At 36.0% G+C, this 23,781-nt stretch overlaps 1 protein-coding gene across 13 annotated transcripts in view; it reads right to left on the bottom strand.

Moving 5' to 3' along the window:
• Positions 1–23,781, bottom strand: part of CADPS2 (calcium dependent secretion activator 2) — a 275,871-nt gene that overhangs the window by 84,697 nt on the left and 167,393 nt on the right. For 9 of the 13 annotated variants that reach the window (XM_054399799.1, XM_054399797.1, XM_054399808.1 and 6 more), the window contains exons 10-14: positions 22,908–23,016; positions 21,897–22,100; positions 16,975–16,983; positions 14,383–14,519; positions 10,731–10,918 (exon numbers count right to left, since the gene is read on the bottom strand). In XM_054399799.1, coding sequence (XP_054255774.1) covers positions 10,731–10,918; positions 14,383–14,519; positions 16,975–16,983; positions 21,897–22,100; positions 22,908–23,016 — 647 coding nt within the window. The remainder of the gene's footprint in view (positions 1–10,730; positions 10,919–14,382; positions 14,520–16,974; positions 16,984–21,896; positions 22,101–22,907; positions 23,017–23,781) is intronic. The other 4 variants (XM_054399795.1, XM_054399800.1, XM_054399802.1 and 1 more) reach the window with 1 other exon arrangement.

Raw genomic sequence — 23,781 nt, 5'->3', positions numbered from 1 at the left:
GAATGGCAGGATTAAGTTTCTTGTGAATAGCTATGGCATGTGAGATAAAAATGGTATTCTAGTTCCAATGGGAATTGGATATGATGGACACTGGGTTGACTGTAGATTGTTTCCAGCCCTCAACTTTGGAAACAGCTTCTCCTAGTGGCCTCTCAAGAGAGTGAATTAACTGCTTTGTTGAGACATCCTTGTGAAATACTAACTGAACATGACTGCCTTTTTTTCTTCCTCTGGAACACCATTGATATTGGTACTTTTTGCATCTTTACATATTTTAAAAACGTTTAAAGTCTTTTCAGTAAGCTTTCTATGTTAAAAACACAGACCATCACTTTGGTCTGTCATTAAAAAAAAGAGTATGAAGAGAAGAATGCACGAACTTACACTTTAATGTGTGTATGCACACACAGAGATAAGAACAGTAAGGCTGACCAAAAGAATCTACCAGAGAAAGATCAGAGAAAGATGAGAAATTATAATGAAAAACAAAATACAAGAAAAATACTTCTGCTCAAGTCTTACTTCAAGACATTTATATAATAAACTACATTTCAAGGGTGTAGGAAAAACAACCCCAAAACTTAAGCGTCAACTTGGCTCCAAGAAACAAATTGTTTTAGAAGACTCCAGTGCTTTCTAAGAGCACTGGATTTTAACTTCAGCAGGATGCACAGTAAAAAGAAAGAACAGCATCAATTTTCAAATTAGCAAGATAAAAGTTTGACTTCTTGTTTCTTAGAAAACTGAATATTACATTGTTTAGAATTTTGATTTAGAGATTTTATTATTTATTTACAGCACTTTAATAGCCAAGGACTGTAATGCCCTCATTTTCCTTTAAAACATAATTGTATTAATGAAGGCTTTTGCAAAGCCCATGGTTTATGTCAGACACATCTATGAAAAACGGTTTACATTATCAGCTTAGAAGCAGCCAGAGCAAACATCTTTTTATTAACAGAAGATGAAAATGAAGAGAGCAAATTATCATGTGGCATTTAAACACATCTTTAACCAGCAGGTACCTGAAAATTGAGCATTTTATTGTTCATATTAACTATTCTTCAAACATTCTGACAAAAAAAAAAAAAAAGGCACAATAGAGCCTTCTGCTGTATGCATTTCTCAGGCTGATCCTACATCTGCTTACAGGTCATACCCTCTTTTTGATGAGTGAATGAAAAAGACCAATTCTGAAAACCATTGAAACAGATTACTATGATAAATTAGCTTAATTTTAATGATCTTTTATGTAGTTATATTTTAGATAGGATTCATTAATTCCCTTCTATTGAAAACCTAAGCACAGTTTTACCCAAAGTATAACGGTATGCATAGGCATTAATCAGTTGAAATTAATGACAAAACAATGTATATATTGTTTAGAGAGAGTATGTAATAACATTACCTGGTCTTTCACGGCCTAAGATGCAAGTATCACTTTAAGCATGCAAAACTTTGTTCTAATATTTCTTAATAATGTGTAAATACTGTTGAATTTTCAATTGACAGTTTCCCTGAGGCTTTTCAGAAGCAGATTTTTTTTTTGTGATATGTTGAAAAATGTGCCTCTGTTAATACTGTAGTGAGGACATGTTTTATTATAACGTTATCATCGTTATTAGCACTATCAAGCAGAGGACAGCATCCTTCCTTAAACCAAAGGTGAGGTCAACATGACTTCACTTGACTGCAACAAGGTGAAGAACTTTGCTTCAAGAGAACTCTGACAATACCTTTCTTGTGGCTATTTATAATAGTAATATATAGAAAGCTCTGTCACTAATTAAATAACATTAATTAAAAATCGCTCAAATGTAGCTGTTTAGAGAGGCCTCACTTCAGAGGAGGACAGAGAAGGGTAAACTTTCTTTAATACATTTGTATCCTTTGAAGATGATAGGCTTCCAAAAATGATGAACTTGGTGATGCAAGATGCTTGACACAGGGCAATACACAAAACTGAAAGACCTAGCAAAAAAGTTGTATTTTCAGCACTGCCCAAAGAGCCTCCGAAAATAGGAAGATTACATTTCTTTGAAGAACACGGATATAAATGCACAAGGATCAGCTAGTTTTTCCAGTTTTGAGAGAAGACTGCTGCTCAACTAGAAGCACAAACTCACATAGCATATTAATTGTAAAATGAGTACTTTCTCATTCCAGTGTTCAAGGAAAATGCTGACTGCTAACAACTGACTTCTGAATAAAACCCACTTTTGAGTATGAGAAATCCACTCTAATCATTGCCATTGCAGAGGACTGATAGAAAAATGAGACAAACTACAAAACCAAAAGACTCCTGTTAAGTCTCTAGATGCTGTATCAGACATGAGGTACAGTTTATATAAGAAGTTGGTAAATTGATGGAATAGAATGTATCTTCTGTTGTAACACACTCCCCTTAAAGTTCCACGCTGTAATGGATCTCAGGCTCCTTCCTCCAGCTGTTGGACAGCCTTGGAACAGATCTAAGACTAAAGCAGAATAACCTAATTGCCAATAAAAATGAGTGAAAGAAAATTATGCACCTGCTATCATTACAACAGAGATAGAACATGTGGGGTTGAGAGCGAGTAAGAAGCACAACAGAAGGAGGAAGCTTCTTCAACTTCTTAAAACGGAAAGGTTCAACAAAATCCTGCTAGCAATAATGTTTTCTTGGAATGTTTTTCTGCTATGGAATGTTTCCTAGGGTGCATCATGAAAACTGTGTCCAGCAGGTCTAAGGAGATTCTTCTTCCCTTCTAGTCTGCCCTGGTGAGACCACACCTGGAATACTGTGTCCAGTTTTGGGCTCCCTAGTTCAAGAGAGACAGGGACCTGCTGGAGGGAATCCAACGAAGAGCCACAAGGATGATTAGGGAACTTAAGCACCTCCTCTATGAAGAGACTGAGAGACCTGGGGCTGTTTATTCCAGAGAAGAGATAACTGAGAGGGGAATCTCATCATTGTGTATAAATATCTGAGGGGTGGGTGGTCAAGTGGAGGGGGCCAAGCTCTTTTTGGTGGTGCAGGTACAAGCTTGGACATAGAAGACTTCACCTCAACGTGAGGATCAACTTCGTTACAGTGAGGGTGACAGAGCACTGGAACAGGCTACCCAGAGAGATTGTGGAGTCTCCTTCTCTGGACACGTTCAAAGCTTGTCTGGATGCATTCCTGTGCAGGTGATCCTGCTTTGTCAGGGGGATTGGACTCGATCTCTGAAGGTCCCTTCCAACCTCTAATGTACTGTGATACTGTGAAAACTCATTTATGAAGAAGTCCAGATGATATTCAGATAAACTATACACAAAATTGTACATATATATATACTTCTTAGGAGAGATCAACTGGACAAAATATTTCATGTCAGATGGTGACCATGTGCAAATAAATGATGAAACTATTGACTTAATTTCTGAATTTTATATTAAATCTTGGTAGATAGTATTTATGAAAGATATAAAATGCAGAAACCAGTAAGACACATACAATCTTTAACTCTAGAGTTAATTTAGTCAGAAGGAAATATCTATTCAGAAGCTCCACAAAAAACTGATGTGAAGAGACAGAGCTATGTACTGATATTAATTTTCTTATTTTTTACAAAGTTCCTTCTCCAAGATTTGAAATGAATGATTTCTCTGAGCATTCTTTTATTACTTGACACTGTGCAAAATTGCAATAAATAGTTCTTTTCACAAAACATTGTAAAATGAAGAGAAATATATGAACATAGAGCACTCTCTGAAGTTTCCATAGTTTTATTTCTCATGTGTTCATTTACTCCACTTTAAGACATTTCCTTCAAGCATAACAGGAGCAGGAAGCTTATCCAAGTCTACAGTGACAAATGATGGCAAGAATCTAAAAGGAACTCTGAAGTGAGGGCAAGGCTATTGAAGAGATATGAAATTAATTATTTGCATTGGTGTTTGAGATGAAAGAAATTCAGAAGACTCCTATGCTAGAACCTTTTTTTCTTTCATAGCAAAACCCCAGTAATAAGAAAATGAAACATCTTTATTTTCGGCACAGAAGCTGCCCAAAATTAAAGCAACCAAGAAAAACCTAATAGAAGAAATTAGATAAAGGAAAAGCAATAGTTACTAGGGCAAGAATTATCCCATGGTTGTGTGGAAGTTCTCACCATCCTCCTGAGGTCAAGAATGTGAGTTCTGTGCAAAAATCAGAAGCCTCCAAGGAAGGGAAAGGGAACTATAAGCCAGTAGGCTCTACATACATCTCAGATAAATAGAAGGAACTAAAATATAAGGATATTTAAAGATAAAATTAAAGAAAAAAAATGAAAAACATTATTCATTATGAAGAAATCTGTATGGCTTTGAAGCCATAAGGCAGAGAAATCTTACCTTCTGATCTCCTTCAAGTTCTATAAAGGGGTCAAAACCAGGTGAATGAGTGTGACCTGACTGATATGATGTACCTGGATTCCCAAAAATCTGTTGTCAGAGTCCTTAACCAAAAACTTTTAAGGCAATCAAGCAGCCACTGAGTAAACAAGAAAGTCCTCACATCTACAGTGAAAAAAATGAGAATAAGAATAAACAGTAGGTACCTGCAGTGATATCATCAACAGAGTTCTTCAGGGACCTATGCTATCTGTGTTATTTCACAGTATTTATAGACGACCTGGCCAAAAGCTAAGAAGTGAGTTGATAGCAAATGTAGTGGTAATGACAATTATGTGGCATGGTGTGGAATTACAGAAGGACCTTACACAATCAAGCAGCAATAAAATGGTATACAATGATCACTGTAGATAAATGGAAGGAAAAAATAGCTGTTATTCAGGACAGAGATCTTGGTGTTATTTCATGAAACCATTCCTGTTCATTAGTAGTCAAAGAAGAAAATCAACATTGGGAATAACCTGAAAAGGATAAGGAATTAGCAGAAAATATCCACCCAGTGTAATCAATGCATGATTCACTTCTTGAATCTTAAAAGACAACAGAGAAGGATTTTTTTTTCACCTCACCTCTGTCTCTTCCAATAGTAACAGAGAATGAAATAAGGTATGCAGGAGTGAAGTTCAAAGCAGGAGTTCTTCAAGCAAGAGGAGGCTAAATTGTGGAACTTGATGCCAATGAGGGTTCAAAAGGATTACTCTGGTTCAGGGGTGCAATGGACAAATACCTGAAATAGACCAATTGCTTGGTAGCTACTGAACAGGCATATTCCGAGCTGCAAAGAGTTGAAGAAGGAAAGAGCACTAAGAGCAAATATTGCATACGTGTGCCCTTCTCTTATTCCAGGCAGGTCAATGCTGGAGAGAGGTGACTGACTGACTTAGAAGAATATGCCTGTTCTTCCACCAAACACGCATATGCTGGAGATTTCAAAATGAAGGTAGAAAGAAACTATTTATTTTCAGTTATAAACTGATTTTTGTAGCATTACTCTCACCTTCACTTCTGATATATTAACTTTCAACAGATCAGCTTTTTTTTTCTGAATAGAAAAAGGTATAACCAGGGAATATGTTTGAATTTTGAATTTCTCAATTCAGTCTGTAACTCAGCAGGTGGAAAGAAGTCACTTTGCACTTCATGCACCAGCATCCATTTCAGACAGGAGTGACTGAATAGAAGTCACAGCATGAAAAGTATGCAAAAGTGAATGTGATTGGAAGGAAAACAATAGCTCCTACCTGGGCTGTTTAGACTGAGATGTCAGCATTCAGGAATATCCTATAGTTCCTTGTTCTACCCATTTCACTTTTACCAGAGATACTCAAGTGTAGGCATAACTGCAGTACACAAAGTTCACTTGTGAACTAATGACTTTGAAGAAGATCATATAGTGGAACCTCCAGAAGAAAAACATTGGGAAGAGCAGCCAAAGGAGAAGCCTTTAATTGTAAAGCTACATAACACCAGAAGCACAGCCAGTATACTGGAGGAAAAGGAATCAGTTGATTCAGAAACAAGGATGTGTTTAGTTTCAAGACTCTGCAAGGTTGTTCTTTTACTAAAATACTTTGCTTTCTGGGTATTTAGGAAGCAAATATCTTATGAATGTCATCCACAAAAAGCAAAAATAACTTTTCTACGCAAGCAGCTTGTTAGCCCAGTTATAATGCTCTTCCTACTAGGAAAGGCATGAATGAGGCTTGAATTCCTCAGTCTAGGACTCAGCATAGTGTACTTGACCCTGCATAAATATTTCTGTTCCCAAATCAACAGCACTGGCATAAGAGACGCATGAAGCACTAGTATGCTTGATAATTTTGTCATAACTTGTTACCTCAGGAAATAAAACAGCTGGGGTCTGGTCTTTGATGTTGAGACCAGGTGGCAAGGTCTGCTGCACACGGCCTACTCTAGAGCTCAGTTCAGGTCTCCTCTGTGTTCCATAATGTCCCTAAAGATATAGGATGACAATTTACTTTTTTGTGTTTATTCCATAAATTTTGAAGCAAAACCATGGTTATTGTGTTACAGCCTGTATGAGTATTACAGCCTGCAGCACGAAACAGGATTCAAGTCCTAGAGTGCAGCAAAAGAGCACAGGAAGCATCCAAGAGTTCAAAGTCTACCAGAGGACTTCTGGAGACATGCAAAGGGTAGATAGAGTCAAAACTGATTCAGCTTTGTTCATAGGATTTACCAGGAGAAGTATTCAGTACATACGATCCCACAGCCATGCCTGGAATCTTAAGAGAGTGGCTATGACTAATGGACAGTTGAGATCCACTGTATGAGATTCCTTCCTCACCAGTTTTATTTAGCAAATTAGTTGCAGAGTGCTCAGCATATGTCCTGGTGTGGTCCTGGTATATTTTGCATATTTGCTCTTACTTGTGCTTGGGTTTCTCTTCACCATAGTACAAGAAATGAAGGTGAATGACACCTTTACCTGATCGTTTGACTAATGTCACTAGATTGCCCACTACTTTAAAACTCATGCCCCGAAGAAATTCATAATTTGAACTATACATATGGCTGCATTTTTACATCCTCCTCCATCATCTGACTTTAGGATCATTTTTGATGATCTTTCTCAGGCTAGAGGAAGGTCTAAGATCCTTCTGTGAAGCAAAGGTGAAATACAAATTGAATACATCATGCCTAGAGTATAAAGCTGTTTGTCTTTGTACTGTAGTCTTTCTAATTCTCAGCCTGACTTAGAAAAATGAGATGTATAACGCCAGGGATGAGCCTAGAACTTTGGCCTGTAGTGCATTGTCTGTGAAATTCTTTTTTCCCTTTTACTATTTCTTAGTGCTGTGGCAGATGAACGAGTGGATGTATTATGTGCGTATCTGTTTGTCATCCTCAGTGAGTATGTCTGCTTCTGTCCTTGACTTACTTTTCCTCTTTCTTCATGTTTCTTTTTTGTTCCTTTTTACAATATCTCAGTTCTAGTCAGACCCTCTCTGTTCAACACTTCTTTTATTCCTAAAACACTCATAATGCTATTCAGAGAATATCTGTACAGAGGGAATAGATAGAATACAGAGTGCTTATCACCGTGTAAATGATGTGCTCCCTGAAATACTTTTATGCGTTGCACGCACTGTTGTCCTTCACTTAGATTATGCAATAAAAAGAAATGTATCTACCTTTCTTTTGAATTCTTGAAATAAGTTTGAGCAATTGTCACTGTATATTTGTCTTGTTAGGTTGAAGCCAGTAATAAAAAGGCTTGAAACAACAAAAGGTTAGACTCAATAGGAAACATGAATGTGTCAGATTCTTCAGAAGTGATAAAAGAAGCGTGCTTTTATGGAGAAAAGGTTACCAACTAAAAGCCAGAAAATCTCCTAACTTACCAGTAGGCATGTTAAGATTCTTGACAGTATTTCAGGCATGTTCAAAAACATCTGAATTTTCAATAGCATCATCAAGGGTTACATGATGTTAATCTTCCAGTACCAAATCACTCAGGTCACAAATGCCCAGCTCCTATTCTCACAGACAAAGCTTTGCTTGAGCCAATGAAGGAAACAATACCCCTTTTAAGGATTGTCCCTTCTTCACTGTCTCAAGGCCAAGTAAAACAGCCTCTGTGAATGACTGGTTGCAAGGCAACATAAGAATACATCCCTATCATGATTCAGTTTTGGGGATTCACTGACAGCATCACAGTAATTGATTTTTGGGACAGAGAGTGTTTTACCCAGACTGGTAGGATTGGATAGTATGAGAGGGAGAGATCTAGTAGGTTTTCCCATTTTATTCTTGAACTTTTAAAACATATTTCCTATAAAACTCTACAGATCTAGTGTGCACAGTAGAGTATACATAAAGGTTTTCCTAAAGTCTGTTAGCTTCTCTGCCCCACTCTAGTACAAGGAAGACATGGATAAACTAAAACAAGTTCAGTGGATGGCCACCATGACAATAAGAGACCAGAGCATTTTCTCTGAGGAAAGGTTGAGGGAGCTGCATTTTTTCAGCCAGGAAAATAGGTGGTATCTAAAAAGACTGAATGATAGTCCCCCCCCCCCCAGCTTCTACTGGGAGGCTGACAAGAGACAACAGATATAACTACACTGAGATAAGACAGATTCAGACTGGTTAAAAACCAGACTGGATAAAGCCCTCAGCAATCTGATCTGAACATCACAACTCACTCTGCATCTAGCAGGTTGATGATCTAGAGACCTGACATCCCTTCCAGCCTGAGCTATCCAACGATCCTATATCAAACATCTGCTGTTCAACAGCTGAGTTCATTCCCTCACACTTTGGAACAAGACACAGACAAAGCAAAAGTTTCTTTTAAAGAGCATGCTTAGCACAGCAAAGCAACTTTTTTTACCATGTCTTTCTTGTGGTAGGAAGGACATCACTACAGGAGTGTCACTGTGATCAACAGCTCCTGAAACAGCCTACGTCTTTAGTGGAAAGAATTCCAGAAAGGTCCTACCCTTTTCCTGGCTGGGGTTCACACCACATTCCCAATGTATGTTATTTCTCCTAGTGGTAGCATAGCCAGAAGAACTCAATATAGTATGATCAGTTGCTAAGGTAAAAATTGTAGAAAACATCAAAACTTAATGCATGCAGCATGGGAAACAAACAAGAGGAGCTGGAAGCCACTGTGTATCAGGAAAACTATGACATAGTGGCCATCACAGAAACATGGTGGAATGTCTCACACAGAAGGGATAGACAAGGAAGGAGGGGGTGGTGGGGTGGCTCTGTGTGTCAGGGAGTGTTTTGATTGTATTGAAGTTAATGATGGTGGTGATAGGGTTCAGTGTTAATGGGTAAGAATCAGAGGGAAGGCCAACAAGGCAGATAGTCTGGTGGGAGTCTGTTATAGACCACCCAGCCAAGATGAAGAGACAGGCAAAATATTCTTTAGGTATCTGGGAGAAGTCTCATGATCCCTTGTTCTCGTGGGAGTCTTCAGCTTTCACGATGTCTGCTGGTAATATAACACAGCAGAGAGGGAGCAGTCCCAGATGTTCCTGGAGTGTGTGGAGGATATCTTCTTGACACAGTTGGTGAGGAAGCCAACTACGGGAGGCACTTGGATGGACCTCCTGCACTGTGATCATGAAATGATACAGTTCTCAGTTGATGGAAAAGATTGGAGGCATCAGAACAGCCACCTGAGACTTCTAGTAGGCAGACTCTGGCTTTTTTCAGAGACTGGTCAACAGATTCCCTTCAGAGGTAGTTCTGAAGGGCCAAGTAGTCCAGGAAGGCCTGTCCCCTGGGCTAAAAGATGTGTCAGTGGGAAAGAAGGCCAGCCTGGCTTGGTTCCAGCTTAGGGAGAAGAGGAGAGTTTATGGTTGTTGGAAGATGAAGCACATCACTAAGGACTATGAAATTGTTGTGAGGCTATATAGGGAGACAATTAGAAGGTCCAAAGCTCAACTGGTAATTAATTTGGCTTCAGCTGTTAAAGAGAACATGAAATCCTTCTACAAATATATTAGCACAAAAGGAGGACTAAGGAGAATCTCTATTCTTTGTTGGATGCAGGAGGGAACATTGTGGTAAAGGACGAGGAAAAGGCTGAGGTACTCAATACCTTCTTTGCCTCAAACTTTAGAAGACCAGTTGTTCATTGGATACCCATTCCCCTGAGCTGGAAAATCAGGATGGGGAGCAGAATGAAGTCCCCATAATCCAAGATGAGTTGGTTAGTGATCTGCTGCACCACTAAGACACACACGAGTCTATGTGGCCAGATGACATATACCAAAGAGAACTTAGGGAGCTGTCGAAGTGCTCGCCAAGCCACTTTCCATCATTTACTAGCAGTCCTGGTGAATTGGGGAGGTCCCAGCTGTCCCTGGAGTTGTTCAAAAAGCATGTAGACAAGGCACTTTGGGACACAGTTAAGTAGCTATAATAGTATTAGTTCAATGGTTAGACTCAATGATCTTAGAAATATTTTCCAACTGAAACAATTCTCTGATTCTCTTAAATTGAAAAAATTGTTCAAGATAATCACTGGAAACACCATTCACTAACCCAACATAAACACAGAATACAGAAGACTACCTTTTTAACAAGGTTATATCCATTAGCCTTGAACCAGTCTGTCTGTACAATGCCCAGGAAAATATACTGAATTTGGACAGTACGTCCAAAGGAGATTTTCAGGAGTACTGAAAGGAGATTTTTTTTAGTAACAATAAGACACTTCCACTACCTGATTTCTATCACATGCAATGGCCCTGCCTAGCAAATGCAAGACCTTATAAATTTGCTTCCTCTAAAGGCTATGGATTTCAAAATATGTAATTAAAAGTTACCTGTTACCATGAACATGAGAAGCACAAAATGCAAAACTGTAGTGAAGCAAGGTTGGATCAATGACAGAACCATTTTCTGAATGTTCAATCAATTCATTGAGATAGCAAAGATGGCGGTGACAGCCTCTAACTCCATAGCGAGCACAGTATTCATCTAATACGAAGACTTGACCTGGACTAAACCAACCCTGAAAGAGAAAAGCAAAAAACCCCACAATGTTTTGAGATTTCTTTTCCCTCTCACAGCTTTTAAACCTGGCAAAGAACAGAAGGATATATTTTTTACGTGCATTGCATAAACTTTTTATACTAGAATGATTTATATCTGACTGATGCTGATGGCACTGGAAGCTAGATCTGACAACAGACCTCTTGCTGAAAGGAGTAAATGTCAGGAGACTGCAGTTCTGAGTTACCACTACTATGAAATAGAGAGTTTACAAAAACCATGTTAATACATCCAAAGTCTGGTATAGATTCAATTATCCCCAAACTTAGTAAAAAAACCCTAACATTTTAAAATAAGGATTTTTTTCAAGGCAATTAATTTTAAACTATTAGAGAACATTTGCATAATGCTGAGGGACATTAACATGGATATTAAAACACAGTTTCTGGATGGCCAGTTCCCCATGGTTGCAACTTCCATGTCAGAGAATCACAATTTGTCCATTTACCCTGTTTTGTAAGGGATACAAAGCTAAATGTTAAAAGCCATGTGAGTAAGATGAGTGTGATTTGACCTTGAATAATAATTAGATATTCTGGGGCATACTGAGGGCTTACTTTATGAGACCAAATCGCATAACCCTGACACAGATCTGAATGAAGTACAGACTCCTTCCCATCACAACGACAGCTTTTGAGTGCATCCAGAGTAAAAGAAAACAAAACAAAACAAAAAATCTTGATGTAGGAATGTAAAACAGAAGACTCCTGATTGCCTTGTCTGCCAATATGAAAAACAGTGAGCTTCCAAAAAGCAGCAGGGAGAAAATCATAAACCTTGGGAAGCCACAGCTACTGCATAGCTGTTCTAAGTAAGCATTTTCCTTTGTTCTTTTCTTAACTGTGGTGATACTTTCCTTTGAAATGATTAAGAGAGACTGAGAACACCTAAACTCAAATATACAAATAACTTGGATAAGTAAAATGATTTTGTAAGTTGTGAATTTGGAACATCAATTTAGCAGATGAAATCCAGTATTTTCCTAATGATTGTGAATATTTCTGCAAGCTAGATCTTTAATATTTGTACAAAATAAAAGCAAAAAATACTATTAAACAATACTTAAAAATATATTCACATCAGGCTTAAAAGATCTGTGTTTTAGCTTTACTAAAAGACTTGCATGAGACAGGAATTTCAATTTTATATTCTCCCCCAACTCTTGAATTGAACATACTATTTGTAAACAAGAATATCTGTTATTTTAAAATTTAGTTTACTCTTGATTAATTTCTTTGAAGTCAACTTTTCTACTGACAATAAAAAGCTTCAGCTGTTTCCAGAGACCTCTTATCTTTATTCCAACATTCAGAACAGTACTCAGTGTTTTAAGCTTCTATCCAGTCAAGCTGCAATAGCTAATGCAGTTTACACAGAATTTTTCCTAGAAAATATGGTATACCACTGAAAGAAGAAAGAAAAGAGGTTTTCACTGAATTTTTGCAACAATATTAATCCTAGCCCTAGATATAATAAACAGTGGTTATTGTGATTGATATTCTGCCACAGTGAAATCACCATCACTCATCTCTATGTTTTTGTGGAAAACATAAAAAAAACCCCTGCATGTCAATGCCCATCAATACAAAAGGAAAGAATTATTAACATTTCTGTACATTGTCAAAAGGAAAAATTGTGACAATTATACAAATCTTTTGAGAACTCATTTCTTTAACTTCAGTCTTGGTAGAAGAACTGTTTTAATGTGGTCATTTTCATATAAATATCTGCCTGCCTTGCCCTATTCAATCCCATACCACTCATAAGCCTCACAAACACATAACAAGGGTGTGCTGCAGAGTATTAGATAACTGTAGCTCCTCAATACCAAGAAGAATGCAAAATTAAAAACATTTATGGCATATAGTGTTTTAATACAGAACTGTGCTTAATATTAATGCTTACACAGTTTTTGGTTTATTTTTACAAGTTGTATGTATGGTTACTCTATATTGAAATAAAAGGATGCATTGTTTCTAAAAATGGCAGGAAATGAACTGTTCAGGAAGAAAAAAAGAATCACACATATTCATGTATTCTATTGCTATCTTGACATTCCCAATTTTAAAAATTACAAATACGTAGTTAAATATGCAGTCTAACAAAAAATGGTCACCTATTCTATTTGCAAAAAGCTGAATTTTAGAAAGAACAATATGAAATACATCTGGTTTATGGTTGCTATAGCACTGTGTATTTCACCTAACCTCTTCTAAAAGTTCCTGATTTCAAGGTTATATTAAGTGTCTTACTATATTATTATTATAAAAAAAGATTTTGACCTCAGTGCACTGTTAGAAAGCTAACAATTTTCTCTTTGAGTGCCAATTACTTTGTACAGATGTACCTTTCATCCTCTTCTTTGATTCACTGTGCAACCTACAGACAGAAAATGAGTCATTTAACTTCTTCTATACATACTTATCTGGTAGCATTTTAAAAAGGAAGCAACTGTCATCAAATAATTAATGTTTCCCTTTTTTACACTTGCAAACAAACCTCAAAACCCCCCATCATTATTTTGTATTACATGACTAGTCAGACCAATGGAAAAAAAAAAGTTAAAAAAAGTTACTTTTTGTTTCTGTTGGGATAGTATAGTGAAAAAAATTATGTTCTATGAGGCATTTTAACTCCTTAGTGAGAGGTCACTATTGCAAGCATTATATCAGGTGAAAAAAGGAAGCCTCAGGAAGTTAGCCATACAAACCTCTTTAATATCTGTGTATAATCAGTTGGACCTTCCCTAGCAAAAACTAAGACTAAATCAACCCCATCCTCAGCTCCTAGTCCATAAAACATAGGATAGAAAAGGAAAGGGAAACTGTAGCTACAAATACAGAAACATGTTATGCCAGCATCGTATTATTTATAGCTGTCCTAGAATGTGAAAAACATTCACTTTGATACACAGATCACATAGTCCTCGTTTCTTTTCAACAGCTCATTTTTCACTTGCAATTCAGGTAACAGATATGTGCCCATGTATCTATACTTGCTTGAGGTTCTGCTTCCCTTCTTTCAGTTTTCCTTCTTCACACCACAGTGGAATGGAGAATTACGAGACAGGTGATAATGCCTGACAAGACCTGAGTACATCTGTACCTTGAAATGTCTGTATAGATGTCAGTAAATCCTACCATGGGTGCTCTTACCAGTATCAAAATGTTCTGGTTTTATTCAAACCTCCAAAGGAGACACGATAAATTTCAGCTGATAAAATTGGAGTCCTTTTGGGTCTCTTTGCTTTGTATTGAGTGGCACAGCAGCAGCTTGTAAGTGTATAATTTTCAAATTTGAAACCAATTGATTGGACCCTTTATTCCAACTACAACCACAGCTATTGAATGAACTACGAAGAAAAGACTACTTTGTAACAACTCTTTCTCACTTCTTTATATCTGTCTTCCAGCTAGTACTCACCAAACAAGAATAGGAGTCATTCAATCTGTGATCCAAGGTCTGCCTCTGAAGCAGTCTAAAGAGGGAAGCATGGTCAAATTTGCAGGGATTAGCAGAAATAAACTCATCCATGCCATGTTTCTGACCACGGTCTGTATCTGTTCATACAAGGAAAAATGTGCAAAACAATATATATAACAGTGTGTGCAGATTTACAAATGCAAGTGTACACACAGTACAGAAGTCTCTATACAAACTTTCCTGAAAATATGTCAAAGAAACAAGTAACATAAGTAGATGTCTGCAGATGACTTATAAAACCTCATTTTAAAACTGAAAATAGTATTACTAGATTAATCGTCTATCATAACAACCTATATATTATAACAGTGAAAAAAAAATGAAGTTACTACTCACTGACAGATTAAACAAAACTCAGGCTACCAGAAACCACAGCATAGTCCATGAAAATAATTCATAAATCACTGTTTTCTAGCAGAGCTCTTCAAATGTTAAAATTTACAATTGCTATGAGTATGAAAAAAATGTTCTATAATTGTCTGCTTTTGATTGTCTCTGTTTTTAATTCTAGCAAAATAACAAAATAAAATATCCTTCCCTCCACTGCGAAGAAAAGGTTTATGCATTTATTTCTTCAGATAAGAAAGAGCATCTTTACTGCAGATAAAAGTACCACTCATAGAAATATTCATTATGGCTTGAAGCCTACTTCTCAAATGGCAAACTGGAGCAGAAATGAACACACTGGCTTGAGCTAGGTCATTTCCAGCCTTCTTATTGTACTCGGCTTTTAATGAGACAAACCTAAATGTAGTAATGGCAAAGAGCTCCTTCAACCTTCCAGCAAAGAGTAGTGAAAAAGGGAGCAGCATTTTTGTGTAAATACATTGAGAAAACATACTATCCCAAATGGCACTTCGATCAAAGGCCCAAATTTATTGTTCGTCACAGATTGCATCTTTCAACGCCTTTAAACCCCGCGGGTTTATCAAAAGAGAAGCTCTAGTGATTGCTTTCATTAATGCTATGTTTTGTCAAAGTCCTCAATGTGAATTATCTATCAAGTATGGACAGAAAAAGCCTTACAGTGCCCGAAAGGACTAGTTATGTATTAGCACATTAGCTGTCTTGGATTCTATAGACTGTGCTGGGATGAACAGTCCTATCAACTTAAAAATTGACTTCCCCTTTCAATAGGGTCTTGGCTCTTTGTTCCTTTAAATTCAAACCTAGGTCTTTTTATATTCGTTACTAGAAAAGTATAGATCTAAGTGTTTCCTAAATGCAATTTTGAAAACCTGCATAGTACAAACCTAAAATTTCTAAAGAAAAGGAGACAAAAGTTTATTGATTAAACCCAATTATAGAGTCAGGTTCATAATAAAACTCAATATTGATCTGTGGGCATGATGCTAACATAATCAGTCACATTTAGAAATTTAGCCCCAGATCATATTGATCCATGTCAAGTCCAACTTTCAGCTGTATTTGTGGATGAGAGAATTATTTAATTCAAGCTGAAGGATCTGCAGCATCACATCCTGGAAAGATGCAGAAACTAATTTATATCACTTGGCTTTGCATTGTCAAAGCAAGAGTCACATCCATGTGACAGATTTCACCAAGGTGGATGTAGCAAATAAACAGTATGACAATACATTGATGGAGTAAGGTATGATACCATCATCCTAGAGAAACAGAAGCATATCTTTTAATGAAGATCAGCTGCATATGTAATTGCACAGATTAACTGTTTCCATGAGTATTGAGCAGCCTATCATTAATGACAAACTTTGGTCATAATTTGACCTAGGTACATGAAATGCTCTGTCTTAATTAATGCTATTTAAGTATATTTAAACACATGAATTCATAGATAAACTACTGATAGACACAACTACATTACTGAAAGTACTAAACTACAATGGGAAGTTACCTATAGTTTGCAAAATGATCCATACACTTCAGATAAAAGTTCTCCAAACCTAGTACGTTTAATATGTAATGGGTTTCTACATTTCTTGTAGGTTTTTATTCTTAGATGAATGTCTGATTTATTAAGCCATTATTTACAGGAAGAGAGATGACAGAAATGAAAAAGGATTAATATTTCTATCTGCCGTTGGTCTCATGTACAAGTTATATACAGTTGAATCTTTCTTAAATTAACTGCTGTGATTTTTTTTTTCCTCTGGTTAACCACACAAATATAAATATTCTTCCCTAGTAAAAGAAAATCTGTGTTAAGTAATGTTAAGTAATTGAGTATTTTGAAATCAGGAGACTGGATGTTGCAAATGAAACAGATTCAACATTCTGATATAGTTACCAAGATGATCAGAAATTGTAAGCTGATCTACTTAATGCAGTTTCTGGAAGTAGAATCTGCTATTACATAATAGGGGGGAAAAAGCAAAAAATATGTATTTAAAAATATAAATATTTGCTAGATTTAATTACACAAAAAGATCTATGACTTATCACCATCTTTTAAAGCAAATCTACCAGTACAAAAGACACTGTCACATAGTAGCAGAAGATCTATTACTAAATATATTTTAGCAAAGAAAACAAACAAACAAAACCCCTTACCTTTGCCAGCTGTAGGTAAGCAGAAAATAATAGAAAAATAGATCTAGTGTAATACATTAGATTTTATTTTAATGCTATGATATACATACAAGGTAACTGGTAAATCTTTTTGAAACAAAATGGATTAAAAATTTTTAAAAAAGAACTTGACCTGAGATTATGAAGAATTAATAAATGTTATTTGAATGTGATCTTACCTGACTTTTAAAATTTGTTAGATTGTATTTTTCAAATTCCTACACATGAGCTTTATATGTCCTGTTCAAGCTACATGCAAATGCAAAAGCATAACAAGCTGTATTGTGATATACATTTAAGAAAAAATACAATCCTATTTTATACTCTACACTTTCTCAATCTTGGGAGGCTATCTGGGGACAACTTGGAAGCAGTAATACTTCTGCTTTTTCACAATTAATTTTTTTCCCTTCTTAATGGAATTTGTTGTCCTGATTGCAAATGTTGTTTTCCCGATTTCAAACTCAGACTGTTTTGGCTGCTATTTCCAGGCTACACTGTCTGTTTCACATTGTATTTATTTTTATCTTTTGGAAGAAAAAAAAATTTTTTTTTGATTGAGGTATATTTTTAAACCATGGTAAACTTACAAAAGCTATTGCAGGAGTTTGAGCAAATTCACTGGGTATTCTCTTAGACAAGGATATTAATTCTGGCAAGATAGCATCCAGAATATGCCAATTTTAGTCCAGCTGCAAAGGCTATAAAAATCGTTGCATCTTCTGTGGCTCAGTAGAGTTGAGCAAATTAAGACTACCAAGAATTCCATGTTTATGGCATAAGCTCAAGTTGTTCTTAGTGATAACTAAATCACCAGGCAACATCTCCGCCTCATTCCAAGCCATAAGCAAATACATGTCTTCTATAGCATTTACTCTGTGCTAAGGTGAACTGTCCTTGAAAAGCTGATCTCCTTCCCTTTTGTGACTCTCAGTGACATTCCTGCTTGAGTTTAAGCGTCTTGGAAGCAATTTGAACTAACTCAGGCAGGGAGGAAAGAAGAGCAGGTAGAGAAAAGAAATCTAGTATTGTAGGGATTAAAAAGTTTTAAAGACTAGGAGTAGTGGGGTAAGAACTACGACTCTTACAGTGAAGAGGCTGGAACCGGTTGGATGAAGATGAAGGTGCACAAACTCTTTGCGAAAGACAGTGGCAGGATGCATTACATTCCTTCTAGTGCCACTCCATACAGACAGTGACAGCTTGCAGGGGGACATCTCGACTCCTGATCATTGACCAGGATTCCAAAGTGATACATGCTTAGAAACACAGGCCAAAGAGACAATCTATGCCCCCAGAACATTGTAATTTAAATACCAGACAATAAAGTAATAAATGGAGAGAAAGTGACAGAATACGAGAAAGCGGCAGGCCCAGGTGACTGTCAGGTTGGGGATAGCACACCAGTGTGCCTGGCAGTATTTGGTTGAAGGATGGATTTGAAGAGCTGAATTATTGTCTGCCTAAGGTGATGGAGGCCAGTGTTAACTTTTTCTTTCTAAAAGTTGGAGACAGCAGGAATAGGACATGCAGAGGAATAGGGGAATATGCAGGGAGGATGGAGTTGCATTACTTAGAAAAGTGCCACGTTTTAATGTGTTATTTGCCTTGTTGATAGTATAGAATATCAGGTTTCTTGTAAATGTCCTACATGCATGATCCTAAATTGCTATATAAAGCATCAACAAAAATATACTGCACATTCATAACAGTTAGGGATCTACAGGCTGGCCTTTTGGACTGCTGCTGCTGTGCACATGCAAGCACAATATTTCTGTTTCCTGCATTTGTGATAACTGCTGTGAAGATCAGTCAGACCCTGGCTATCTTACTATAACCATATGCCTAGTTTCTTTTCAGGAGTTCCTGATGTGTTTGTTTTGATCTAGCTCTGAGGTGGTTGGATTTTATCCATGTAATTTTAAGCAATCTTTTGTACTAGGAATTTTGTGGAAAAAGGCACCAATAACTGCAAAAAAATACTCCTCTCTTACTCCTTCCATTCTACTAATTTCTGTTATAAAAAAGGAGTTCATAGTATAGATCACAAAAATAAGTCTACCAGTTTAAAGAACTTTGTAGAGTTTTGAACCAGAGAAAACAGAAAACAGTAGAAGCTGTGAAAACAAAATATCATATATTGTTACTTACACATTATCACTTGATTAAAAATGCTAAATGTTTAATGAAATGCTTGATTTTGACAAGTTGTCATTTTCAGCTAATAATGTAAAATTAACTTTAGATGGTAGAATTTTGCCTACAAGGCAATGGAAAATTAAAATGTTAGATTTATTACCATCTAAAAATTAACCTTAATACAGCCATGTGTATGGCATCATCTGATGTTTTAATTTGTTCAGTGACAATTTCGAATTACTTTTCCAATCTATCAAGAGAATTTCAGGATTACAGAAGATACTTTATAAAGCAATATATTAAAAAATGTTGAAATGTGTTCTTAAGTTGTTTTTTTTTCTACATCCAGCAGTTTAAAGTTATTTAAATTGTTTCAAGTCATCAAAAGGTCTTTTTGTACAATTTGTACATCTTATTTTCCTTCTAAGACTTTCAAGGCTTGACTATCAGTAAATGCCATTTGTTTGGCAAAGCTCTAGTTGGAGTTTACATGATGTATTAATTGAAAAATTATATGTATATAAAAAAGTAGTTGAAAAATTCTCTGGGCATAACAATTTTCTAGTACTAAAAATGTATCATAGTAAAGAAGAAAAAAGTAGAAATGAATGTCACTTAACATATACAGTAGCTCTCAAAAAATATAATGCTCTTAGTTTCATGCAAGCATTTTTCTAGGTGGGAAACAAAATAAACTTCTTAGGAAAATGGACATATTTAAATTTGACAGAAGCTCAGCTACAGAGTCTTCTTAGGAGTAAAACTGTGACCCAATCAAATCAGTATAGTGTACGTAAATGAAGCATGAATCTCAGAAAATTATTTTAGGTTACATCTATAAACTCTAGTTCTTGCAGTTTTTAAAAAAAAAATAATTTCATTATGTCTATTTCTACCTCAAGTGCAAAAGAATAACAAAATTTTCATCAAGTATGCAGAACTGGAGGTATTACAGAAATCAGTCATACATCAATACTTTTAAGACTAAACCTCACATTAGGTTAAATTTCACGAGTTACTCTGTTGCAGAGTTTTCTGTGAATTAAGTCCAAAATGCAAACATTGAAATGTTTTAAAACCAAAGGCAAATGATAATTTAACCATGGATTTTTGATTTACATACAGTTCAGTCATACCTGTTTCTGCAAATTTATACATAAGCATGATAGAAAAAGATTAGATATTTTGAGGCTTTTGCTATTCTCTTAAAGTGTCTTTAAAATAAACCTCTTTTTTCTTATGTTTTCACCACAAGATAATATCAAGACATGTCAATCTTGGTTCTTAATTCTTTACCACTACTGGTAATTTTATCTCTGAAAAGAATAATCTCAGTATCTTCAAACTTGTAATTGTTCTTTGTACCTTTTTCTTTCTGTAAGTTTCCCTGCTTTGTGGTTAGTGTTTTCTAGTTGCTTTTACTCTCATGCAAACTCTGTGTCCAAGAAGAGCAATTCCTTGAATACTATTGTCAGTAGTAGAAGGACAAAAGTAGACTTTTGTACTTGCTAACTGATGCACGTGAGGTAGAAACATTAGGAGGGGAACATAGTGAACTTGCAGTACCCACCCCAGATCTAGGTTACTGGGAGGAGGCGAGCAGAAGCACTCTGCAACAGTTGTCCAACCTTCCCTTTTTCAGTATTACTTACATCCTACAAAATACTTCTTCTTAACACTGCCTTTGATGAATAATTACTTCACCCTTCCAAATTGTTTCAGATTAAAAATTCAGCAGATTCTTTTGTGAGATTAAACTATGCTGGTTTTTTTTTCGATATTCTTGGCAGCCCAATCAGGGTTTTAGATAACTGATGCTGAGCTTAATGGGCACATTTTTCTGTCTTCCAGAAGAAAAATGATAAAAGATTAAAGGATGAATGGAAGGCTGTGAGATCAAGCGATAGCAGGCCTGACGAAGGAGAATATTTTTGGGTCAACCTGCTATACACTTCAGACATTAAACCAAGCTGAGTCTAAAACATACAATCTCCTTTCTATCACTCTACATATACAGATATAATGAAGAAGGACTTTTGTACACAGTCTCACGATGTAAAAATTTGATGGCTATACAAAAATTCTTGGACTGCACTCAAGTCTCCATGGAAAAAATAATAAAAGTCATAGGTGCTTCCTACATGCAGATAGCATCTACATGACAGGATACTATCAAAGAGATTATAGGAAAATTTCAAAATATGGTTAGTATATGCTATCAACCTTTATTTTCTCTGAAACAATATTTTCTTCAAAAAAAGATAAGGAAAATTGCCTTTATATATAGTTTAATACACTGAGGGGTGAAAAAATTCAGCAACACATCTAGTGCCTTTTAGTTCACAATGTAGGGTCTGCATAGCAATTTTTAGATAATTAATATGTACAGTGTGAGATAAAGCTAACCTACATCTATAAAATTCTAAAAAATGCTTTTCTATTCAATGCTATGCTCAAGGGCTACTGAAAAAGATAATGTAAACCAAACACTATCACCATGGTAATATATAAGTCAACTGTAATGAATATGAAGCTAATTGTTGTATTTTCATGGATTATAATAAAAATTAATAACCTGCAAGTCAGGATTTCCCTCACTGGTGATAATAATTGGAGTTAATGAGCTTCTAGCCAACAACAAACTGCTAGGCACATTTCTCTAGTGAACAAGTTTTGCCTAATTAAACTTCATTGAGGAAGCTGCTACATATTTTATCAACTAAAACCAAAACCAAGGCCACAAAAGAAAAAGAAAGCCAACTTACAAAGTGGGGAGGTATCTGTGTTGACATTTCCTCCTTTAGGATTCATCTTCTGAGCTTGATTTGCAGGAACAGGTTTATATGATTGACCTGTGGCTCTGTACATGGCTTGAACCCAGAGTATTCTATCTTGCTCATCATCACTGGCAAATATCACAGTATCGCCTTCTTTAACAGCGTTGAAAAACACTCGTCCACCCTGAAGACCTGAAGCAGGAAATGGGAAAGTAATCTTAATAAATCCAAGTTACTTTTAAATCACCATCAATATTTATCACATTATTGGATTTTCTCTATGTATGTGACTGTGGAGTGGTATTAAAACATATCCTAAGTATTTGTGACCTGGAAATACAATAAAATCTAGAGCTATAAAGATAAAATGGTAATATGTGTAAGTAACATATAGAGAGAACAAATACAGAAGTCACAGCAGAAAATATCTCCATAGTTCTATTTCCAATTAAATTCCACTTTCTCCATGTCCTGTGCTACTTTGCATTTCTCTAGCACATTGTCCTCCTTAGCATATTTTCTTAGCTGAAATGCCCTGTAAACTTTAACTTTTCTTGAACAGAGACTATTCAGTGCCTCTTTTTCAGTGTTGCTGTTCATTCCTTGGTCCCTTTTTCTCATTCCAGTGTTTTGTTCTGAAAGTGCATAAACAGAACAGCCCATAATGGTCAATGTAGCTGTGCCACGGATTTTTTTTACAACAACAAGGTGTTTTAGCTTTCCAAACACCTTCTCAGTATTGTTTCCCTTCTCAGTTATTCTAAACATTAAGGCAATGTTTCCAGAGATCAATCCTCAGTATCTTAGATGTCTCTAAATTCACAACCGTCCACTGCATAGGAAGAATAGAATTGTTTTTCTCTACATACATGACTTTGTTATCCCTCTGACATTTTAATACTAACTTCTGCAGATTTTTCTAATATATCAAATTTATTTTTGATTACTCTGAGTAATTAAACCCACAAAATTATTGTACTTAAAATTCATGAAAAGTACCTGCGTGAGGAGCGGTATAATCCACAGTGTATCCTTCGAGTTGCATCAGTTCCTGAGGCTCAGATTTCTTTTCTCTGTAACTGCACATCGCAAATGTGTATTGGCTAACCTGAACAAGAAAGGACTTATTTCTGAATTCCATTCCAGGATTGCATAACATAAATACCATGATTTAAATTAACTTTCAGTTGTGCTGAAGAAATAACCCATTTTTTCTTAGTAGACATATTTACAGTGTAGAGGTTTGCATTCTTTCCCCTTCCTGCCAAAAGGAAGTGGAATAATAACAATAATGAGTCATAAACACTGTCCTGAAATACAATGTATTTTGAGTTGCTGATTTATGAAAAATTGAAAGGAAGCACATTAGGTTCTGGTAAGGAAGATACTTGGTACTGTGGTATTGACCAAACTCCTCAGCTTACTATGTGGGGAAAAAATAAGTCCTGTATTCCAAGAAGCTGGAAAGAAAGGACTTTCATGCAAAAAAGTATTGTTTGCATAAGAAGTGTCAAAATTATCATGCAGCACATGATCTGGCCAATTCTAGTTAAAGATGGTAAATACCAGAACCTTCAGTTCGATTTTGTAGTCTAATTTCTGCGTATTTTGCACCTGGTTGCTTGGCTCACTGGTTATAGCACTGTGTAGGCTAAGCAGCTTGCCGCTGGCATGAACAGTTCTTGTCAAATTAAATTATAAAAAATATAAGCAAGCAATAAGAAGAGAATCTGTCACTATGTGCTTTAAGATTCCTTGGAGAGAATAGAAAGTAATAAGGAGAGCTGAGGAAAAAAGTGACTGAGAAGGTAAAGAAAGGAATGTAAAAACTGGAGGAGGAAATGCAATCACTGAAACAAAAGATGTTTCCAGT

This window comes from Indicator indicator, chromosome 3 (genome assembly GCF_027791375.1).
Source record: "Indicator indicator isolate 239-I01 chromosome 3, UM_Iind_1.1, whole genome shotgun sequence".
Classification (NCBI taxonomy): Eukaryota; Metazoa; Chordata; class Aves; order Piciformes; family Indicatoridae; genus Indicator; species Indicator indicator.
This window is presented reverse-complemented; position numbering and strand designations above follow the sequence as displayed.